This window comes from Leucopleurus acutus (genome assembly GCF_964270905.1).
Source record: "Leucopleurus acutus genome assembly, chromosome: 2".
Taxonomy (NCBI): Eukaryota; Metazoa; Chordata; class Mammalia; order Artiodactyla; family Delphinidae; genus Leucopleurus; species Leucopleurus acutus.
Genome location: NC_139143.1, coordinates 23,823,432 through 23,840,200, shown reverse-complemented (window position 1 = coordinate 23,840,200; position 16,769 = coordinate 23,823,432). Strand labels below are relative to the sequence as shown.

The 16,769-nt window shown below is 51.8% G+C and overlaps 1 protein-coding gene across 1 annotated transcript in view; it reads left to right on the top strand.

Annotated features, from left to right (window-relative positions):
* The window catches only part of PARP1 (poly(ADP-ribose) polymerase 1), a 42,506-nt gene that overhangs the window by 15,751 nt on the left and 9,986 nt on the right, over window positions 1–16,769 (top strand). Inside the window, exons 5-14 of the mRNA XM_082833808.1 lie at window positions 242–341; window positions 2,163–2,279; window positions 2,905–3,081; window positions 5,812–5,956; window positions 7,602–7,742; window positions 8,655–8,897; window positions 9,201–9,269; window positions 9,458–9,590; window positions 11,652–11,847; window positions 15,803–15,931. Coding sequence (XP_082689934.1) covers window positions 242–341; window positions 2,163–2,279; window positions 2,905–3,081; window positions 5,812–5,956; window positions 7,602–7,742; window positions 8,655–8,897; window positions 9,201–9,269; window positions 9,458–9,590; window positions 11,652–11,847; window positions 15,803–15,931 — 1,450 coding nt within the window. The remainder of the gene's footprint in view (window positions 1–241; window positions 342–2,162; window positions 2,280–2,904; window positions 3,082–5,811; window positions 5,957–7,601; window positions 7,743–8,654; window positions 8,898–9,200; window positions 9,270–9,457; window positions 9,591–11,651; window positions 11,848–15,802; window positions 15,932–16,769) is intronic.

The following is a 16,769-nucleotide window of genomic DNA, read 5'->3' as shown; positions in this document are numbered from 1 at the left end:
CTGTGCTGCGCCGGGTGGTTCCGAGGCCCTGGAGGGACCGCTGGCCCCTCCTGGCCGCTGTGCTTCCTGCAGTGGATGACGTCAGCCACAGACACTGCCTGAGCAGAGGGCGAGCTTCTCAGCGGGCAGGGCCTGGCTGAGCCGCACGAGAATGGCCTTAGGATGGTGTGTCGCCAGAGCTGTTGGCTTTCAGGGCTTTAATGGCTCTGGTTCTTTCCCTTACATCCTTTGTCTCTTTCAGAAAGCGAAAAGGCGATGAGGTGGATGGAATGGAGGAAGTGGCCAAGAAGAAATCTAGAAAAGAAAAAGACAAGGAGAGTAAGCTTGAAAAGGCCCTCAAGGTGAGTCCCGAGCTGGACGTCTCCTCTCGCCATTCAGTCTCAACTCTCTTCCTCATTCTGGGAAGAAAGTTCAAGGAGGTGCGTGTGTCCTGCTTAATGAGAGCTTTAAAAATTCCCAACTTGATAGCTGTTGTTAAATAGCCTGGCTTTTCCCCCAGGTTTTCTTCCCTCCTCCCAAAGCAGTAGTTCTTTTAGAAGTTCTGTTAGTTCTAATAGAGCACCCACAGTGGGCTCTAGGCGCCAGAGCAGCAGGAGCTGGGCTCGGCAGGAGCGGAGCTGTTGCTTCCCGCTCGGCAGCCTCACGCTGGGACGGGCACGTCGTGCTTCAGCCACACTGTGCATCACTGTGCCTCCCGGACCTGTAGCACGTTGGAAACTGCGTATCAAATTCAAGGATGCCACAGGTTCTTGGCACAGGCAATGGCTGGAAGAGATGAAGTTCCATGTTTTTTAATGAAAATCTCTTGTTAAAAAAAATAATAATAAAAGGCATGTATTAAGAGGAGCAAACTGCCCGTTAGGTCAGCGGTCACTGACCAGAGAAATTCATCGCTGTGTTGGTTACGTGTGTGTCGAAACGAAGTAAAAATTGTTAACCAGAAAAAGGTGAGTGTTGGGGAAACTAGGGGAGAGCAGTCAGTCGCTTCTTGGGGACGTGATTTCCATGAGCCTTCTGCTGCGCTCTTCCGTGAGTATTCCGGTTTTTGCCGGTGGTGTAAAAAATTAGAAGCAAGGTCTGGTGTGGTTCCAGCTGCTTGATAAGAATCACAGATTCGGTGTGGTTGTCCTTCAATGAAAACTGTGTCAGTTTGGTGCCAACCCTAGCTGCAGTGGAGCTGGGGTGCTCTTCTGCATTTGCCCTTCATGCCCATCTTCCCTGTCTCCAGTGTTGTCAGAGGTAAAACGAAAATCAGAAGCTGGGAACACTGCGCATGGTCCCCACCCTGGCACACCCATTTATGCTGGCCTCCCATCCTTGGTCACGCAGATGACAAAGTTCTGCTTCTCTGATCTAACCTTATACCCTTAGACTTTTGCCTCGTGCTCCCTCATCTCCGTCACCAGTGGCCCAGCGCCACGTGCGTGCGTGCGTGTGTGTGCGCGCGCGTGACAAGCGAGTTAACTCCTCGCTCGGTGCAGAGAGGGCCGGCATTTTCCTGTTTTGCAGAGGTGGTGGGGTCTGAGGCTGAGATGTGAGTAACTTGCCCACCACCCTCAAACGGGAGGCCGCTCTTCCCTGCCCCGCCTCTGACGTCGGGAGACTACTGCCTTGCTGGCCAAGGTGGTCGTGAGAGTGCGTGCGATGGCGTGAAAAGTGTCCCACGCAGAGCAGGCGCTGCATGAATATTACCACCGAGGTTTAAAGTTCTATCTTCAGAAGAGCTTAAGTCTGTTCCTCCGTGCCACTGAGTATTCAGGAGGTGGGAGGTGTTTGGGGATCGCCCCTGCTGCTTGCTTTCAGGTTGTTGAGGAGCCGCCCCTTCCTCCCTAGGGGCCGGGTGTTGGGGCAGATGAACCTGGTGCTTTGGGTGTGTTCCTGCGTGTCCTGGGACTTGTCCCTGAGGGACTGGTTCCGGGGACCACGGCGCCTGGGCCGCAGCCTCCCCACCTGCCTTGGCCCTCCCTGAGCGCCCACGCCCCAGGCGGACACCGCGGCCGCGAGCTGGGAGTACAGTCCTGGGGATGCGGCAGCCCCGGGGCAGCTCAGCTGAGCGCGGGGCTGTGACTAGAGGCAGAAGCAAACCAGGGTGGAGTCTTCCTCCAGTTGGGTTTCTTTCTTTGAGAGGAGCTGGTCTCTCAGCTGCTGGCTCTCGTGCACAGGCCCAGAACAACCTGATCTGGAACATCAAGGACGAGCTAAAGAAAGCATGTTCGACGAATGACCTGAAAGAGCTGCTCATATTCAACAAGCAACAAGTGCCCTCCGGGGAGTCTGCGGTGAGCTGCCTTTGTGTTACGGGCGCCGCGAGCCGAATGGCCAGGCCATGCGCGGTGCACGGTGACTGCCCTGGTAGAATGTGGGAGGCCCTCCGGGTGAACACCTGCTGGTATTAACTGGGAGTGAAATTCCATAGTTGTGTTGCATGGTCTTCGCCATCGAGGTCGCCGCTTGCGGGGGCAGGAAGGGGCAGGCGCTCAAGGATCGAGGTGGGCTGCACATCTGCCTCGTGTGTTCACACCACAAACTTTGGCCCGAGGAGCCCTCTCTGCTGCCTTCTTCTCACAGACTCCCCGAGGGCTGCGAGGGCTGTCTCCCCTGCAGGCCCTGCCCTGCTGTCCCTCTGGTGCAGAAACAGTGGATGTTCTGGGTTCTGCCTTTATTTCTAAGTCACTGAGGGAAAGGGGAGCTGCAGGAACCCCTCATGCGTGGAAGTAAGGTCTCATAAAGCACCAAAATGCAAGCTCCAACTGTAAACCACCTTCTCCGGGGAATGCTAGGAACCTCAGGGCAGTCCCTCCCTTCTTTTTTAGCGAGTGGAGTCCGTGCAGATTCTTGGTAAATGTCCTCTCCTGTAGCTGCTTCTTTCCTCCTTGACTTGCTTCTCTTCTTCACTGGCTTCAGATCTTGGACCGAGTGGCCGATGGCATGGTGTTCGGTGCCCTCCTTCCCTGCGAGGAATGCTCAGGCCAGTTGGTCTTCAAGAGCGATGCCTATTACTGTACCGGGGATGTCACTGCCTGGACCAAGTGTATGGTCAAGACACAGACGCCCAACCGGAAGGAGTGGGTGACCCCAAAGGTAAGTGGGGGTGTGGATCCTGGGATATATTTGCAGAAAAACCTGGTCCCATCTTCTGGGCTTGTCCACACTCCATCCAGGTCACCACAACTGCAGAGCAGTTTCTCAGACCTCTTTGCATCGGGGCCATCCTCATAATCAGATTATAGAACTATGCCCTTGGCTCTGTACATTTGCACACTACACAGATGTAGTACCAAAGCACTTCCAGCTGGAGCACAGGTTTGTCCCACTGGTGTAAAATCTTCCTGCTTGCAAAGACTGTGAGTTTTATTTCTGTTTATCAAGTGCCTACCCTCTGCCAGGCACTGTCCTGGGCACAAGGGACATGGTGGTGAACAAATGGTAATTCCTGCCTTTGTGATGGGAGAGTGTTTCTCAGAGCAAGACATTTCCTTGCCTTGGTGCTAGACGGGGAGTTGTGTCCAGAGTTCAAGTCTCCTGTTGATCTCTCTCTCTCTCCCTTGAATTCTCAGAATGTAAAAATCCTCAGTTGGGGGACCTTGTTTGGAGCCGCGCTGTTGGGGGAGCCAGCAGTGTCTTGGGGGGCTGGCTGCTGGGTGGACTCCCCCGTGTCCTCAGACTCGGTGCGAGCTGGCGCCCCACCACCTGGGGCTGTCGTGGGCTCCCTGGGCTTGGGATTTGATGTCCGTCAAGTTCCCTCGCCGCCCGTGCCTTCTCCCCGGTGGTTGAGCATTTGGACCGGTGGCACATAGTAAGCGCTCCGGAAGCGTTGCCTGGGGGCCCTGGGGGCTCTAGCACCTCGGCGTCCAGAGCTGAGCTCCCCTTCCCCGCTCGCCTCTTCCGCTCGTTCCTTTCTCACCCTCCCTGTCCACTGCCATCGTTACTGTGTCCGTGTCTCTGTACTTGCGCTTGCTCGGTTGCTCTACAACAAGTCTGACCTTGTCCTTTCCCCTCCCTTAAAACCTCACAGTGATTCCCCATTTCTTCTAGAAATATTTTCCCAGTGTTTCTGAGAATGCCACTGTTACAGGCCCGTTTGTGGTATTTGTATCCCTTTTAATATCTTAGGATAGGAAAAAAGATCGTGATGTGAACTATTCAGGATTTTATATGTCAGTTGCACTGCATCTGTGTATATTTTTAAAGGGTTATTTTAAAACGGTACCTACAGGTGCAAGACATTTTGTCTGGTGGACCGTGCTTGCTGCTCATGCAAATTCATGGATTTACAGACCGTGGGTAGGGAGTGTGCTGCCCCCAGGGGCTTGGATCACAGAATCACAGTCATCTCCTTAGCTTGAACTCCCCTCCCCCAAAGCCCTCCATGATCTGGCTCCAGCTACCTTCTGCAGCCCCTCTTTCTGCCACCTTTGTTCTCCTCACATTACACTCACACCACCCCTACACGCACACACACTCTCCCCCTCCCTCCCCTCCCCCCTCCCCCTCCCCCTCCCCTTCTCCCCCCTCTCCCCCTCTCCCCCTCTCCCCTCTCCCCCTCTCTCCCCCTCCCCTCTCCCCCTCCCCCTCCCTCCCCCTCCCCCTCCCTCCCCTCCCCCTCCCCCCTCCCCTCCCCCTCCCCCCTCCCTCCCCTCCCCCCTCCCTCCCCTCCCCTCCCCTCCCTCCCCTCCCCCTCCCCTCCCTCCCCTCCCCCTCCCCCCTCCCCCTCCCCCTCCCTCCCCTCCCCCTCCCCTCCCCCTCCCCCTCCCCCTCCCCCTCCCCCTCCCCTCCCCCTCCCCCCCTCCCCCTCCCCCTCCCCCTCCCCTTCTCCCCCCTCTCCCCCTCCCCCCTCTCCCCTCTCCCCCCTCCCCCTCTCCCTCCCTCCCTCTCTCCCTCTCTCCGCCCCTGACTGGGCAGGTCACTGCCTCCAAGGAGCCCTCCCAGCATTCCCAGTATTGCATCACTTCAGCACGCCTCTGGTTTAGAAGCTAGCTCCTATGTAGAAGTTGCCTTTGTATATCTGACTGTCCGTCAAGGCTGAGCTTCTTTCTCAAAGGCAGAAACTCATTCTAAACTCACTGTGATGTGTGGCACTGTGTTAGATGCCCAGCATACGTTTTATCCACCAGGCAGTCGTTGACCATGGATCTAGCAGGGAAGGACTGTTTCTTGATGGGAAGAAGGCTTATGAGGGTAGGAACCTGATCCCTGAGCCTGGTGTATGTGATGTTTATTGAGTGACCACTTAGAGCACAGCCCATTGTGAATCGCCCGGAATGCCAGTGGACCGTGCTGGTGGCAGAGTTAATACTGAACACTGACTGTTGATGGGTTCCCTGTATTCACGGTCCCTTCTTCTGGGAAGGGAAGGGAATTGCCCTGATTTCCTTTCGGGTAATAATCTCTCTCCCATGCTCTGGGGAGTCTGGGGGGGCTTTTGGTCATGGAATGGACATACGACCCCAGGAAGAGGCCTCTTCATTCTTGAGGGGAACAACTCCAGAATGAGGCCTGGGGGTTGTAATCAGGTTCCAGCAGTGGTTCCCTGACCAGATTATCAACTGGGTTTTTTTGTTGGTTTTGTTTTTGTTTTTTTAAGGAAAATAGTTTTTCTCTTCAAGCGTCACGGTACCAGCTGTATTATAAATGTAGAAGTACTGCAGATAAGCACCATAGCAGCAGTAATACTGTATTTCATACTAAAAGCCTCAAATTTTCCTATTTTGTGTTATTCTTTATCATAAGAAGAAAAAGATTCTTAAGTTCTTTATCAGGTGGTTATTTCAAGGGAGAACTGGTTTCTTCACTAAAACTTACACTCTTTAGGAATTCCGAGAAATCTCTTACCTCAAGAAATTGAAGATCCGAAAGCAGGACCGTATATTCCCCCCAGAGACCAGCACCCCACTGGCGGCAGCACCCCTGCCCTCTGCAGCCTCAGCGCCCGCCACTGTGAACTCCGCTCCCCCAGGTGCAGCTCCGGGCCAGCCTCGGGGGAGGGTGGGGGGACTGGGGCCCTGAGCTTAGGGTGGAGAGGGCGTCCGTCTGGGTTCTTCGCTGGCTGATCCTGGGGAGAAGCTCTGCCCTTGTTCTCCCCATCCCACCCCCAGCAGGAGGAGGTAGGTTGGGGAGGGGGGCTTCTGAGAAAGACCAGGGAGACAGTTACCTGCAAGGGGCATTCAGACTCCCCCTGCCTGACTGCGCTACGCTACAGAGCAGCATTCCAGGGCTCAGCCTTGTGCTTCTGGGCAGCCCTGCCCCCACCATTCATCCTGAGCCTGATGTGCTGCTAGGTCTCTGTCGCCTGCAGAGACCTGCCGTACTTGTTGTGATCAGTGTCAGCGAGAAGTGCTCCACACCAACAAAGGCAGTGAGATGAGTTTGTGTTTTTGTGGCAGAAGGTACTGCTGTCTTTGTTTACTCAGGGACACGTGTGGCGTAGTCTAATGGTTATGGCCACCGTGCGCTGGGTGGAGGATGAGGATTCTTCTGTGAACGCGAGCCCAGCAGTGACCTCCCTCCATCCTCTGGGGAGGGGGCGTGTGGGTGGTCATCCCGAGTTCAACTTGCTGCTTGCAGCCTGGGTCCAAGAGCAGGTGTGGTGGGCCAGGCGGGGTCGACGTCCGGGCCCTGCCCTGAGGGTCCCTTCTGCTTTCCCCTTACTTGCAGTTCACAGCTAAGTGATTCCGTTCCCTGCGGAGACCTCGGCCAAGTTTCAGTTAAACCCTACGGGTATCCCTAGTTGTTCTCCCTCACAGGGACAGCTTAAAGGACTCCTCCCCACAGCATCTCTTGTGGAAATGTGTAACCAGCTCTGTATGTTCCTGTTCGCAACAAACAGAAGGCACACCGCTGACCCAGGTCTTTCTGGCTGGGATCAGTGCTAAATACCTAAAATGCCAGCGTTCTTGGCGCCTGAATCAGTTCTCTCAGCTCAGTGTGGCCATGCTGACCAAAGCTCTCAGTGACTGCCGTGGACAAGGCTACTTTTTAAATTTTTTTTTGGCCACGCCGCACGGCATGCAGGGTCTTAGCTCTCCAACCAGGGATCGAACCCATGCTCCCTGCAGTGGAAGCGTGGAGCCCTAACCACTGGACTGCCAGGGAATTCCCCAAGGCTAGTTTTTTTTAATGGGGTTGATTAATAAGCATCCTGTGAGAACTGTAGTTTGCTTTTAGGCATGGGGTGGGAACAGAATAACAGAAGGAAATCGGGAGTTCACGTGACCCCGGCGTCCCACCCTCTGGCCGGCCTCCTGGTCTTCCTCGTCTGTCTGTGGAGCAGACCCAGGGCGCCCCCGGCCACCTCTGCTCGAGGCCTGCTGTGGAGCAGTGTCAGTGCACGGCTTCTCCCTGGCTGGTCCTTTCTGTGCTGAGGACTGCGTACAGGTTGCTATCCTGTCCTCTGCTTTCCTGCTACTCTTAACTCTTTTCTTCTGTTTATGTAGACTTCTCCTCAAGGAGATCCGTTTCTCCCTGATCAGAGAGGGTGCTGAGGCCGTTCGGGGGCCTTGCAGCCGGTCTGGCTTTCCCCTGGGAGCTGCTGCCTGGTCTCCTGCTCCCCCCCTCCACCCCGGGCAGCAGCCCTGCCTAGTGATCCTTTTCTCCCATCCCAGACAAGCCGTTATCCAACATGAAGATCCTGACTCTTGGGAAACTCTCCCGGAACAAGGATGAAGTGAAGGCCACAATCGAGAAACTCGGGGGGAAGTTGACAGGGACCGTCAACAAGGCCTCCCTGTGCATCAGTAGCAAAAGTGAGTTCAGTCTGCCTGTGAACCAGAGGGATCCCTGTCTCTCATGGTGGTGTTGAGAATTAAACGAGGTGAAGTGCCGAGCGCAGGGTCCGACACACAGAGGGACCCCAAAAATGTGTCTCTTATCATCGCTGGCATTGTTCAGGTCCTCTGGAAAGGGGTGTGGGCACTTGTACTTGGCACTGCTGCTCCATGCTGTGGTCTATATTCACGCACCGAAAACTCCCAAGTAAAGACTGTAACAGCCCACTCTTCTCACCTTGTTCACAAGATGTTGGTAGGTTTGCCTCCAGGCAAAAAGTTCACAGCTTAAGCAAGTTTGGAAAATGCAGAGTTAAACGAAGGTGAACAGGCTTCTTTGCAGGCTTAATATGCCGACGACCATTGTGAGTTTCCAAGACCAGAAAACAGTACATCGCTCTTCCCATAGGAATCTGACCTCCTTTCTCTATGTAATACCTATTAACATCTCGTTCTGTAGAAGGGTTTGGAGAAAGCAGCTCTCACTCATCGCACCTTAGAAAAAGGGGGATGTTGCTGGTGAGAGACGATTGTTGAAATGAACCAAGGCCCCAAGCACTAGATTTTTTTTTTTTTTTTTTTTTTTTTTTTTTTGAGGTACGCGGGCCTCTCACTGCTGTGGCCTCTCGCGTTGCGGACGCGCAGGCTCAGCGGCCATGGCTCACGGGCCCAGCCGCTCCGCGGCATGTGGGATCTTCCTGGACCGGGGCACGAACCCGTGTCCCCTGCATCGGCAGGCGGACTCTCAACCACTGCGCCACCAGGGAAGCCCCAAGCACTAGATTTTGAAGGAGAGGAGAGCTGTGGGTGACGAGGGTTGGGAAGTACCCAGCAAGTAATAACTGTGTAGTGATTTGAGATTTCAAAGTTCTTTCCCTCCGATTTGAACAGAGGAGGTCGACAAGATGAATAAAAAGATGGAGGAAGTAAAAGAAGCTAACGTCCGCGTCGTGTCTGAGGATTTCCTCCAGGACATCTCCACCTCGACCAAGAGCCTTCAGGAGTTGCTCTCAACCCACCTCTTGTCCCCCTGGGGGGCCGAGGTGAAGGCAGAGCCTGTTGAAGCCGTGGCCCCAAAGGGGAAGTCGGGGGCTGTGCTCTCCAAGAAGAGCAAGGGCCCCGTCAAGGAGGAAGGTGAGGCCCCGAGCTGCCCCGCCCTGCCGTGGCCCCATCCTGCGGGGGGCCGTGGCCTCTGCCAGGCTGGCCAGGTCCGCCTGTGCACAGCCTCTCCCTTTGCGCCCGAATGGTCTTTTGAACGCTGCCCACACCAGTTTTCTCATTCGTTTTCCCTGGGCGCAGGATGGTGCGAGGCAGCACACAGATGCCATGTTGACATCTGACACAGGTGAAGGTGACCCACTCGCCCTGCCTGCTACCTTCCCCTTACTTTTTATTTATTTTTAATTTAATGTTTGCACTTCTCTATCCCCTTCCAAGGTACCAACAAATCTGAAAAGAGAATGAAATTAACTCTTAAAGGAGGAGCAGCTGTCGACCCTGATTCTGGTAAGGGAACGGGAGTGAGCAGAGTGAGCTGTGGGCACCCCGTTGATGAGGGAAACCATGTGGGACAGGGCTGCGCCTCGCCCTCTGGCCTCAAGGCTCCCCGGTCCTGAGAACGCACACGTCTTGTGGGGAGCCTGCAGACCCCCTTCTCCCTGTGAGACTCATCACAGGAGCTCTGTCCGTGACAGGTCTGGAACACAGCGCACACGTCCTGGAGAAAGGCGGGAAGGTCTTCAGCGCCACCCTCGGCCTGGTGGACATCGTTAAGGGAACCAACTCCTATTACAAGCTGCAGCTCCTGGAGGATGACAAAGAGAGCAGGTGCGCCGAGGGCGGGAGTGTCCAGCAGAGCTGTGCTCCTGAGAGGCTCTCAGTGCTCCTGGGAAGCCAGCCGCCTCATGAAGAGCATGGGTGTGTCGTGAGGCCTGCAGTGAGGGAGGGAAGAGGCCCTCGCCCCCAGACAGCCTTTCTGTCCTCACTCATCAGTGTTACCTCGGGCTCCCCCGTTACTAAAGGCGTTTGGGTTTGCATCTGTTTTATCTTGAACATAGTGGAGGCAGGTAAGAGCCAGTTCTGGGGTGCTGAGGGACTGGGCTGGCTTGGCCACGCACACTTTACTAGTACGGGCAGTTCTCTGCCAAGTCGATGGGCCCTCATTGCAGCCAGCACAGAACAGGAGCTGCATGTGAGTGGGGAAGGTGGGGGGAGCACTTTCGTATATGAAACTGACCTTTCCTTTTTAGCAAATGAAAACAGTTTACACATTGGAACTCCAGGAGATCCAAAAAGCTTTCCTTGTTGAAAGGCAAAACCCCTGTGAGAGTGGCAGCCCCCGGGAGATACAGTCAGCGCCCGGTGCATCTTGGCCAGCCGCAGGTTGTAGGCACTGGCAGGCTCAGGCTCTTCACATCTCACCAAACCTTTCATTGAAAATGTGGATGTCAGAAGTGACCCTTAAAAGAGCACACAATATCTGTGTGGCTACTTAAAATTTCTGAAGAAATAAAAGCCTGCGTCATTTACTTTACTACCTACTCTTGCTGGAGATTAGAAGGTCGAAGTAGGGTATCTTGCTTGTAAAACATACCTTCCAAAAGCTAGATGTGTATTGGAGTGCAGGAGAAGGGATAGGGTTTTTGTGGAAATGTGCTGAGTGCAAGAGTGTGTTAAACAACAGGCAAATGAGAACAGAATTGTCCACCTCCAGCAAGCAAATTCTGATGGTGATTTTGGACATGGGCGTTATTCTGGTGGCCTAGATTTATTGGTTTTTAGAGGGAAAGGACAGTGTGGGCTGTTAGAGTCAGAAGGTTTTTTTCAGGATAGGTCAGCGTGGTGTCTTCCAAACATTTCCAGAGGGAAATAACCCAGCAGAGAATGAATTTGTATTTCTCTGGGCAGTAGCCCAGAAAGCCAGCAGGAAGCCCCAAATCTTTGAAATCTCTGGTTTTATTTTTAAAATGCATCCACATCTTTCTGGATTTCCAATATATCTGTGTTTATTGTGATGTAAAATTTAACTTATGCATGATTTCCACTAAAAAAAATGAACTCGCCCAAAGCTAGGCAGCACAGCCCACAGGGTACCCAAGACTTGGCCCTAGATTGAGATAGAAACTGAAGACGCTAGCCTGGGTCTGTAGGTGGCTGACCCTGCAGGCCAGTGGCCCGCCCCCTCCCATTTCATCACATCTCAGCCTCTGATCTGAGCCAAAGGTTCTTCATTTTTTTTTTTTTTTTTGCCGTACGCGGGCCTCTCACTGTTGTGGCCTCTCCCATTGCGGAGCACAGGCTCCGGACGTGCAGGCTCAGCGGCCATGGCTCACGGGCCCAGCTGCTCCGCGGCATATGGGATCCTCCCGGACCGGGGCACGAACCCGTGTCCCCTGCATCGGCAGGCAGACTCTCAACCACTGCACCACCAGGGAAGCCCGGTTCTTCATTATTTTTAACACACGTCGTTGATGGTTGCATCACCTTGAACGCATGACTTCCAAGTGTTGCTTGCTGTGTTTCTTTGGGGAGAAGAATTGGATACTCTTATGTAAAGTTTTGTAGGCCTCAGGATTTACTCCTCAAGTTTGGCTGCCAGATACAAGGTTAACCTGTTCTTTGGTACTTTTTATAGCCCATTTGCCAATATGATTTGGAAGGGCGTTTTTAAATTACTCTAAACTTACAACACTCAGTTTAATCAAAGTAAAATTAAGGTCCTTCATTGTAATACCAGTTGCTTTTGTTCCTCTTTGTCAGTCACCATCATTTTGGGGTGTTTGCAGTTGTTTCTCCCTCCAGGGGAACGGCAGGGAAGGGAAACTCATCCTGAAATACAACAGGCTGACCCTTGAATTTGTATCTGATGTTCCTCCTCTCCTCCCACAGGTATTGGATATTCAGGTCCTGGGGCCGCGTGGGCACGGTAATTGGTAGTAACAAACTGGAGCAGATGCCATCCAAGGAGGAGGCCATTGAGCATTTTACGAAATTATATGAAGAGAAAACCGGGAATGCCTGGCACTCCAAAAACTTCACAAAACATCCCAAAAAGTTCTACCCTCTGGAGATTGACTATGGCCAGGTAATCACTTAATGCTCTTACACCTTCGAGTTCTGATAAAAGGAAGGGACACTCTTCTTTTAAAAACATGCCATGGAACAGATGGCATCATTGGTGAATCCTATCAAATGGTTAAAGAATTAATACTGGTCCTTCATAAACTTTTCCAAGAGAGAGAAGAGGAGGAAACACTCTTCAACTCATTATGTGAGACCAGTATTATCCTGATACCAAAGACGAACAAAGACATCCCGAGAAAACTCCAGTCCAATATCCTTATAAATGTAGATGCAAAATCCTCAACAAAATACTAACAAACTGAGTCTAGCAGCACTTGAGGATTTATGCACCATGACTGAGTGGGATTTATCCCAGGAATGCAAGGTTGGTTCAACATGGAAGTCAAGTCCATGTAATGTAACGTGAATAGAATAAAGGACAGAAGCCACATAGTCATCCTGATAAACATAGAAAAAGCATTTCATGAAGTCCAGCACCCTTTCACGAATAGAATCTACCCCGTGAAATAGGAGATGGCGCTTAGATGAGAACAAGCAGTGTGAGCATTTTTAAGACTGTCAAGGAGGAACAGTCTTTGAAGTTGCTCCCTAAACACAACAGGGAGTAATTCACAGATTGCAGGTGAGATTTCTTATCTGAAGCTATGTTGAATCATAGATCACGCGACTTGCTTTACCATCAAGATAGAATTATAGTGACTTGACGTGCTCCAGTAGGTCCCAGTTTTTAGCCCCAAATTATTTCCTAATAATTTCACATTATTTATATTTGTTGCTACTTTGGTAGCCATTGGTTTTCACAAAATGCTTACCTTGTTTTTATTTTATTTTATTTTTATTTTTGGCTGTGTTGGGTCTACGTTGCTGCATGTGGGCTTTCTCTAGCTGCGGCGAGCAGGGGCTACTCTTCGTTGCGGTGGGCGGGCTTCAGTAGTTGCAGCACGTGGGCTTCGGTAGTTGTAGCTCGCGGGCTCTAGAGCGCAGGCTTCGTGGTTGTGGCCCACGGGCTTAGTTGGTCCGCAGCCCGTGGCATCGTCCCGGACCAGGGATCAAACCCGTGTCCCCTGCATTGGCAGGCAGATTCTTAACCACTGCGCCACCAGGGAAGTCCCACCTTGTTTTTATATGAAAACTTAACTGCTTTTATAATGGGGAGTGGTGCACGCTTATATTGTAGAAAGAAAGAGATTTGTAGATGGTACAGATTTAATTCCAAATTTTTGAGGCCTAACATGTCTTAAAGGGAGAATTCTCTAGTTTATAGAGAGTGTCATGAGCTCTACCATTAAAAATAGAAATTAGCTCTTGTATAATGTTGAGGTGGAGAACTTGGGAGTTTAGAGTTGCACAGACTTGGTCTAACTCAGCAGTGCCCCCTAGTGAGTTTATTTTTCCCATTTCAAAAATATATACAGTTGAGCAACACAGGTTTGAACTGCATGGGTCCACTTACATGTGGAATTTTTTTCATTAGTAAATACTACAGTTCCACACAATCCGTGGTTGGTTGAATCCACGGATGCAGCACTGAGGATAGGGAGAAACCAGGAATATGGAGGACCAACTCTTATTCTCGGATTTTCGACTGCACAGAAGGTTAATGCCCTTAGTCCCTGAGTTGCTCAAGGGTCAACTGTATTTGTTTTAGAAAATTTTGAGAACGACAGAGGCACAAAGAATTAAAATCATGGTGTATGTCTTTATATACTTCTTTCACTTCACAGCTACTTTTCCCCAATGTAACACTGGAGTCTTTCCCTACATACTGTATTTTCACCACCAGCTTTTGGCCTTACTGTTCTAGGAGCATTTCCCCATGTCTTCTAGAGCAATGCTGTCCAACAGAGAGAGATAGGCAGCCACTTAGGCAATTTTAAATATTCTAGTAGCTGCATTTTAAAAAGCAAAATGAAACAGTGAAATTAATACTAGTTATGTGTTTAACCCAGAATATCCAAAATATTATCATTTTGATATATTAATATCATTGAGATATTTTTACCTTTTTTTTTAACTGAATATTTGAGAGCTGGTGTATTTTTAGCTCTTACAACACGGCTCAATTCAGAGTGGCCACATGTCAAAACCAGTGACTACTGTATTAAACTGCACTGAACTAGAGTATCATTTCTTAAGTCTGTATAGAATTCCATCCTGTGGGTGGCCATTATTTGTGATTTACCAAACAACGCCCTGCCATGCCCCAATTAGATACTTAGATTATTTCCAGGTATTTGCTATAATGATGCTGACATACTTACCTCTGTGCTTGTTATCATTAGAGATCGAGTTACGGGGGTCACAGAGTATACGTGTTTAGATAAGGCTTTTTAACATACTAATAGTTTGCCTTCAGTGAAGTTACAGCTACAGCAGGGGTCCCCAATCCCTGGGCCATGGACCAGTACCTACTAGGAACCGGGCCGCACAGCAGGATGTGAGGGGCAGGGGAGTGAGCCAAGCTTCATCTGTATTTACAGGCACTCCCCATCGCTCCCGTTACCGCCTGAGCTCCGCCCCTGTCAGATCAGCAGCGGCGTTAGATTCTCATAGGAGTGCGAACCCTACTGTGAACTGCGTGCGCAAGGGATCCAGGTTGCGTGCTCCTTATGAGAATCTAATGCCCGATGATCCGAGGTGGAGCTGAGGCGGTGATGCCAGCTCTGGGGAGTGGCTGCAAATACAGATCATCATTAGCAGACAGGTTTGACTGCACAGAGACCATAATAAATCAGTTGCTTGCAGACTCATATCAAAACCCTATCAGTGAGTGGCAAGTGAAATCAAGCTCGGGGCTCCCACTGATTCTGCATTATGGTGAGTTGTATAATTATTTCATTATATATTACAGTGTACTAATAATAGAAATAAAGTGCACAATAAACGTAATGCACCTGAATCATCCCGAAACCATTCCCCCACCCCCAGTCCGTGGAAAAATTGTCTTCCACAAAACCGGTCCCTGGTGCCAAAAAGATTGGGGACCGCTGAGCTAGAGGATAAGAATGCATCTAAGACTTGTGTTTCCGCATCAAGAGTAGATGTATTGTGCCCCTGACAGCAGCAGCCCTGAACACTAGCACACAGGTTCCTCTGCAGCTTTGTTAAGCCAGGCAGAGTCCAGGCTCAAGGCCCAATGCCAGTTACCTTCATTCAAAACAAATACCAAACACCGTTAGTTGTTAGGGGACACCGTGATGGTCATAGTCCCTGCCCTTGTGGGTTCAAACGTGAGAAGGGTTAAGGCGTTTTCAGCATAGCCGGGTCTTGGCTCAGCCTGGATTCCCCGGATGGCAGGGGTGAAGTCCTGTGCTAGTAGAATATTGGGAAGAGCAGTCCCAGGGAACTGGGGTGAGGGGTGCAGACTTGGGAGGGTTGATGCTGGGATGCGCTTTAGCTGCCTGGCGGGAATTCGGGCTGTTAGCGTGGTCCTCTGGCACTATAGAGAATGCTGTGTGGATTTAGTCTTTGGGGAGGCAGGGCAAGAGAAGAAAGGAGACAAGATTTGTCCATCAGTCCAGTGTCCCCTGGGTCCAAGGATCACCCTCATGGCTGCCCAGCACTTCCAGGTTGGGCAGGAATGGGCCCCGGGCAGGTTCCCAGGCACAGGGCACCAGCACCCCCGGCATGGGAGGCAGTGAGGGAGGAGGTGAGGGCGTGAGGGGAGTGTGGGTGCCTGCGGGTCTGCCTGTACAGAGCTGGATGCTTCAGTGGCGTCTGGAGTAAGAATCTGGAGCAGCCAGGAGGACCTGGAGGGGTGCACAGCAAGTATCTGGTCCTGTACACACGCATACATGCTTCTCCTGGCAACTAACGCCAAGCCTTTTTGATTAACACTCAGCTTTTTTTTTTTGGCTGGTGACGCTCCATCCTGTGTCCTTTCTCTGCCAAACACCACCACCACTTTGCTTAGGTTGTTTAATTGTGTCCCTTCCTGATTTTCTTTTTCCCTAAAGGATGAAGAGGCAGTAAAGAAGCTGACGGTAAACCCTGGCACCAAGTCCAAGCTCCCCAAGCCAGTGCAGGACCTCATTAAGATGATCTTTGATGTGGAAAGTATGAAGAAAGCCATGGTGGAGTATGAGGTTACTGCACTTTCTGTTTTATTTGTGAGCGTTTGCTGGGGTTGATGATTTGAGTGCCGAGTTGGCAACGAGTTTGGTGGCTGGTCTTCAGCCTGAGACATGCAGGAGCTCTGAGGCCTGGGGTGCCTGCTCTTTTGCAGAGGATCGTTGACCTGCGGTGAAATAGATGGTGTGTTGTCTCCTGGGTCCCTAGACCCACTTGCCACTTGCGCTTTTCCCCTCGTTGCCATGATGGAGTGTGGGCATGGTCTTTCGTGGCCCAACCAAACGGGCCACCTGGGGCTGTCATGGGAAGTCCAAGACATAGCCCACTTACGGTAAAAGAACTCCTGTAACCAGCATTGACAGAAATGCAGAGCGCTTCTGACACTTGCTTCATCAGATAAAATTCATACCAGCTGTTTTTAAGGAGAGATTGGGCTGGGTGGGATGGGGGTGATGGTATTTGTTTTTGTCCAGGGAAAGTGGCGGGGTGCTGGCCAAGGCCAGGCGTTTTCAGTTTGTTTCCCTGGGAAATGAGTGCAGAAGGGCCCCTTCTTGCTGCCTCTGGCATCAGAGGTCTTGAGTGCTCACCCAAGGGGCATTCCCACAGAGGTCGTCCAGGCGCTGCTGGTATCTGGCTGGCAAACAGACTCTCCCCTCTTCTCCAGCCACCGAGCCCAGAAGCTTCAGGCTGCTCTGAAAAACAAGCAAGGACCAGCCGAGAGAGCAAGAATTGCAGATCGGCCTTGGCCATTGCGCCCCTTCGCCGGCTGGCTCCCTCCCTGCCTCTTCCCAGGGCCTTCCTAGAGGCTCCCGGCAGCCTTGGAGGGGGGCGGGACGAATCTGAGTGGTATAA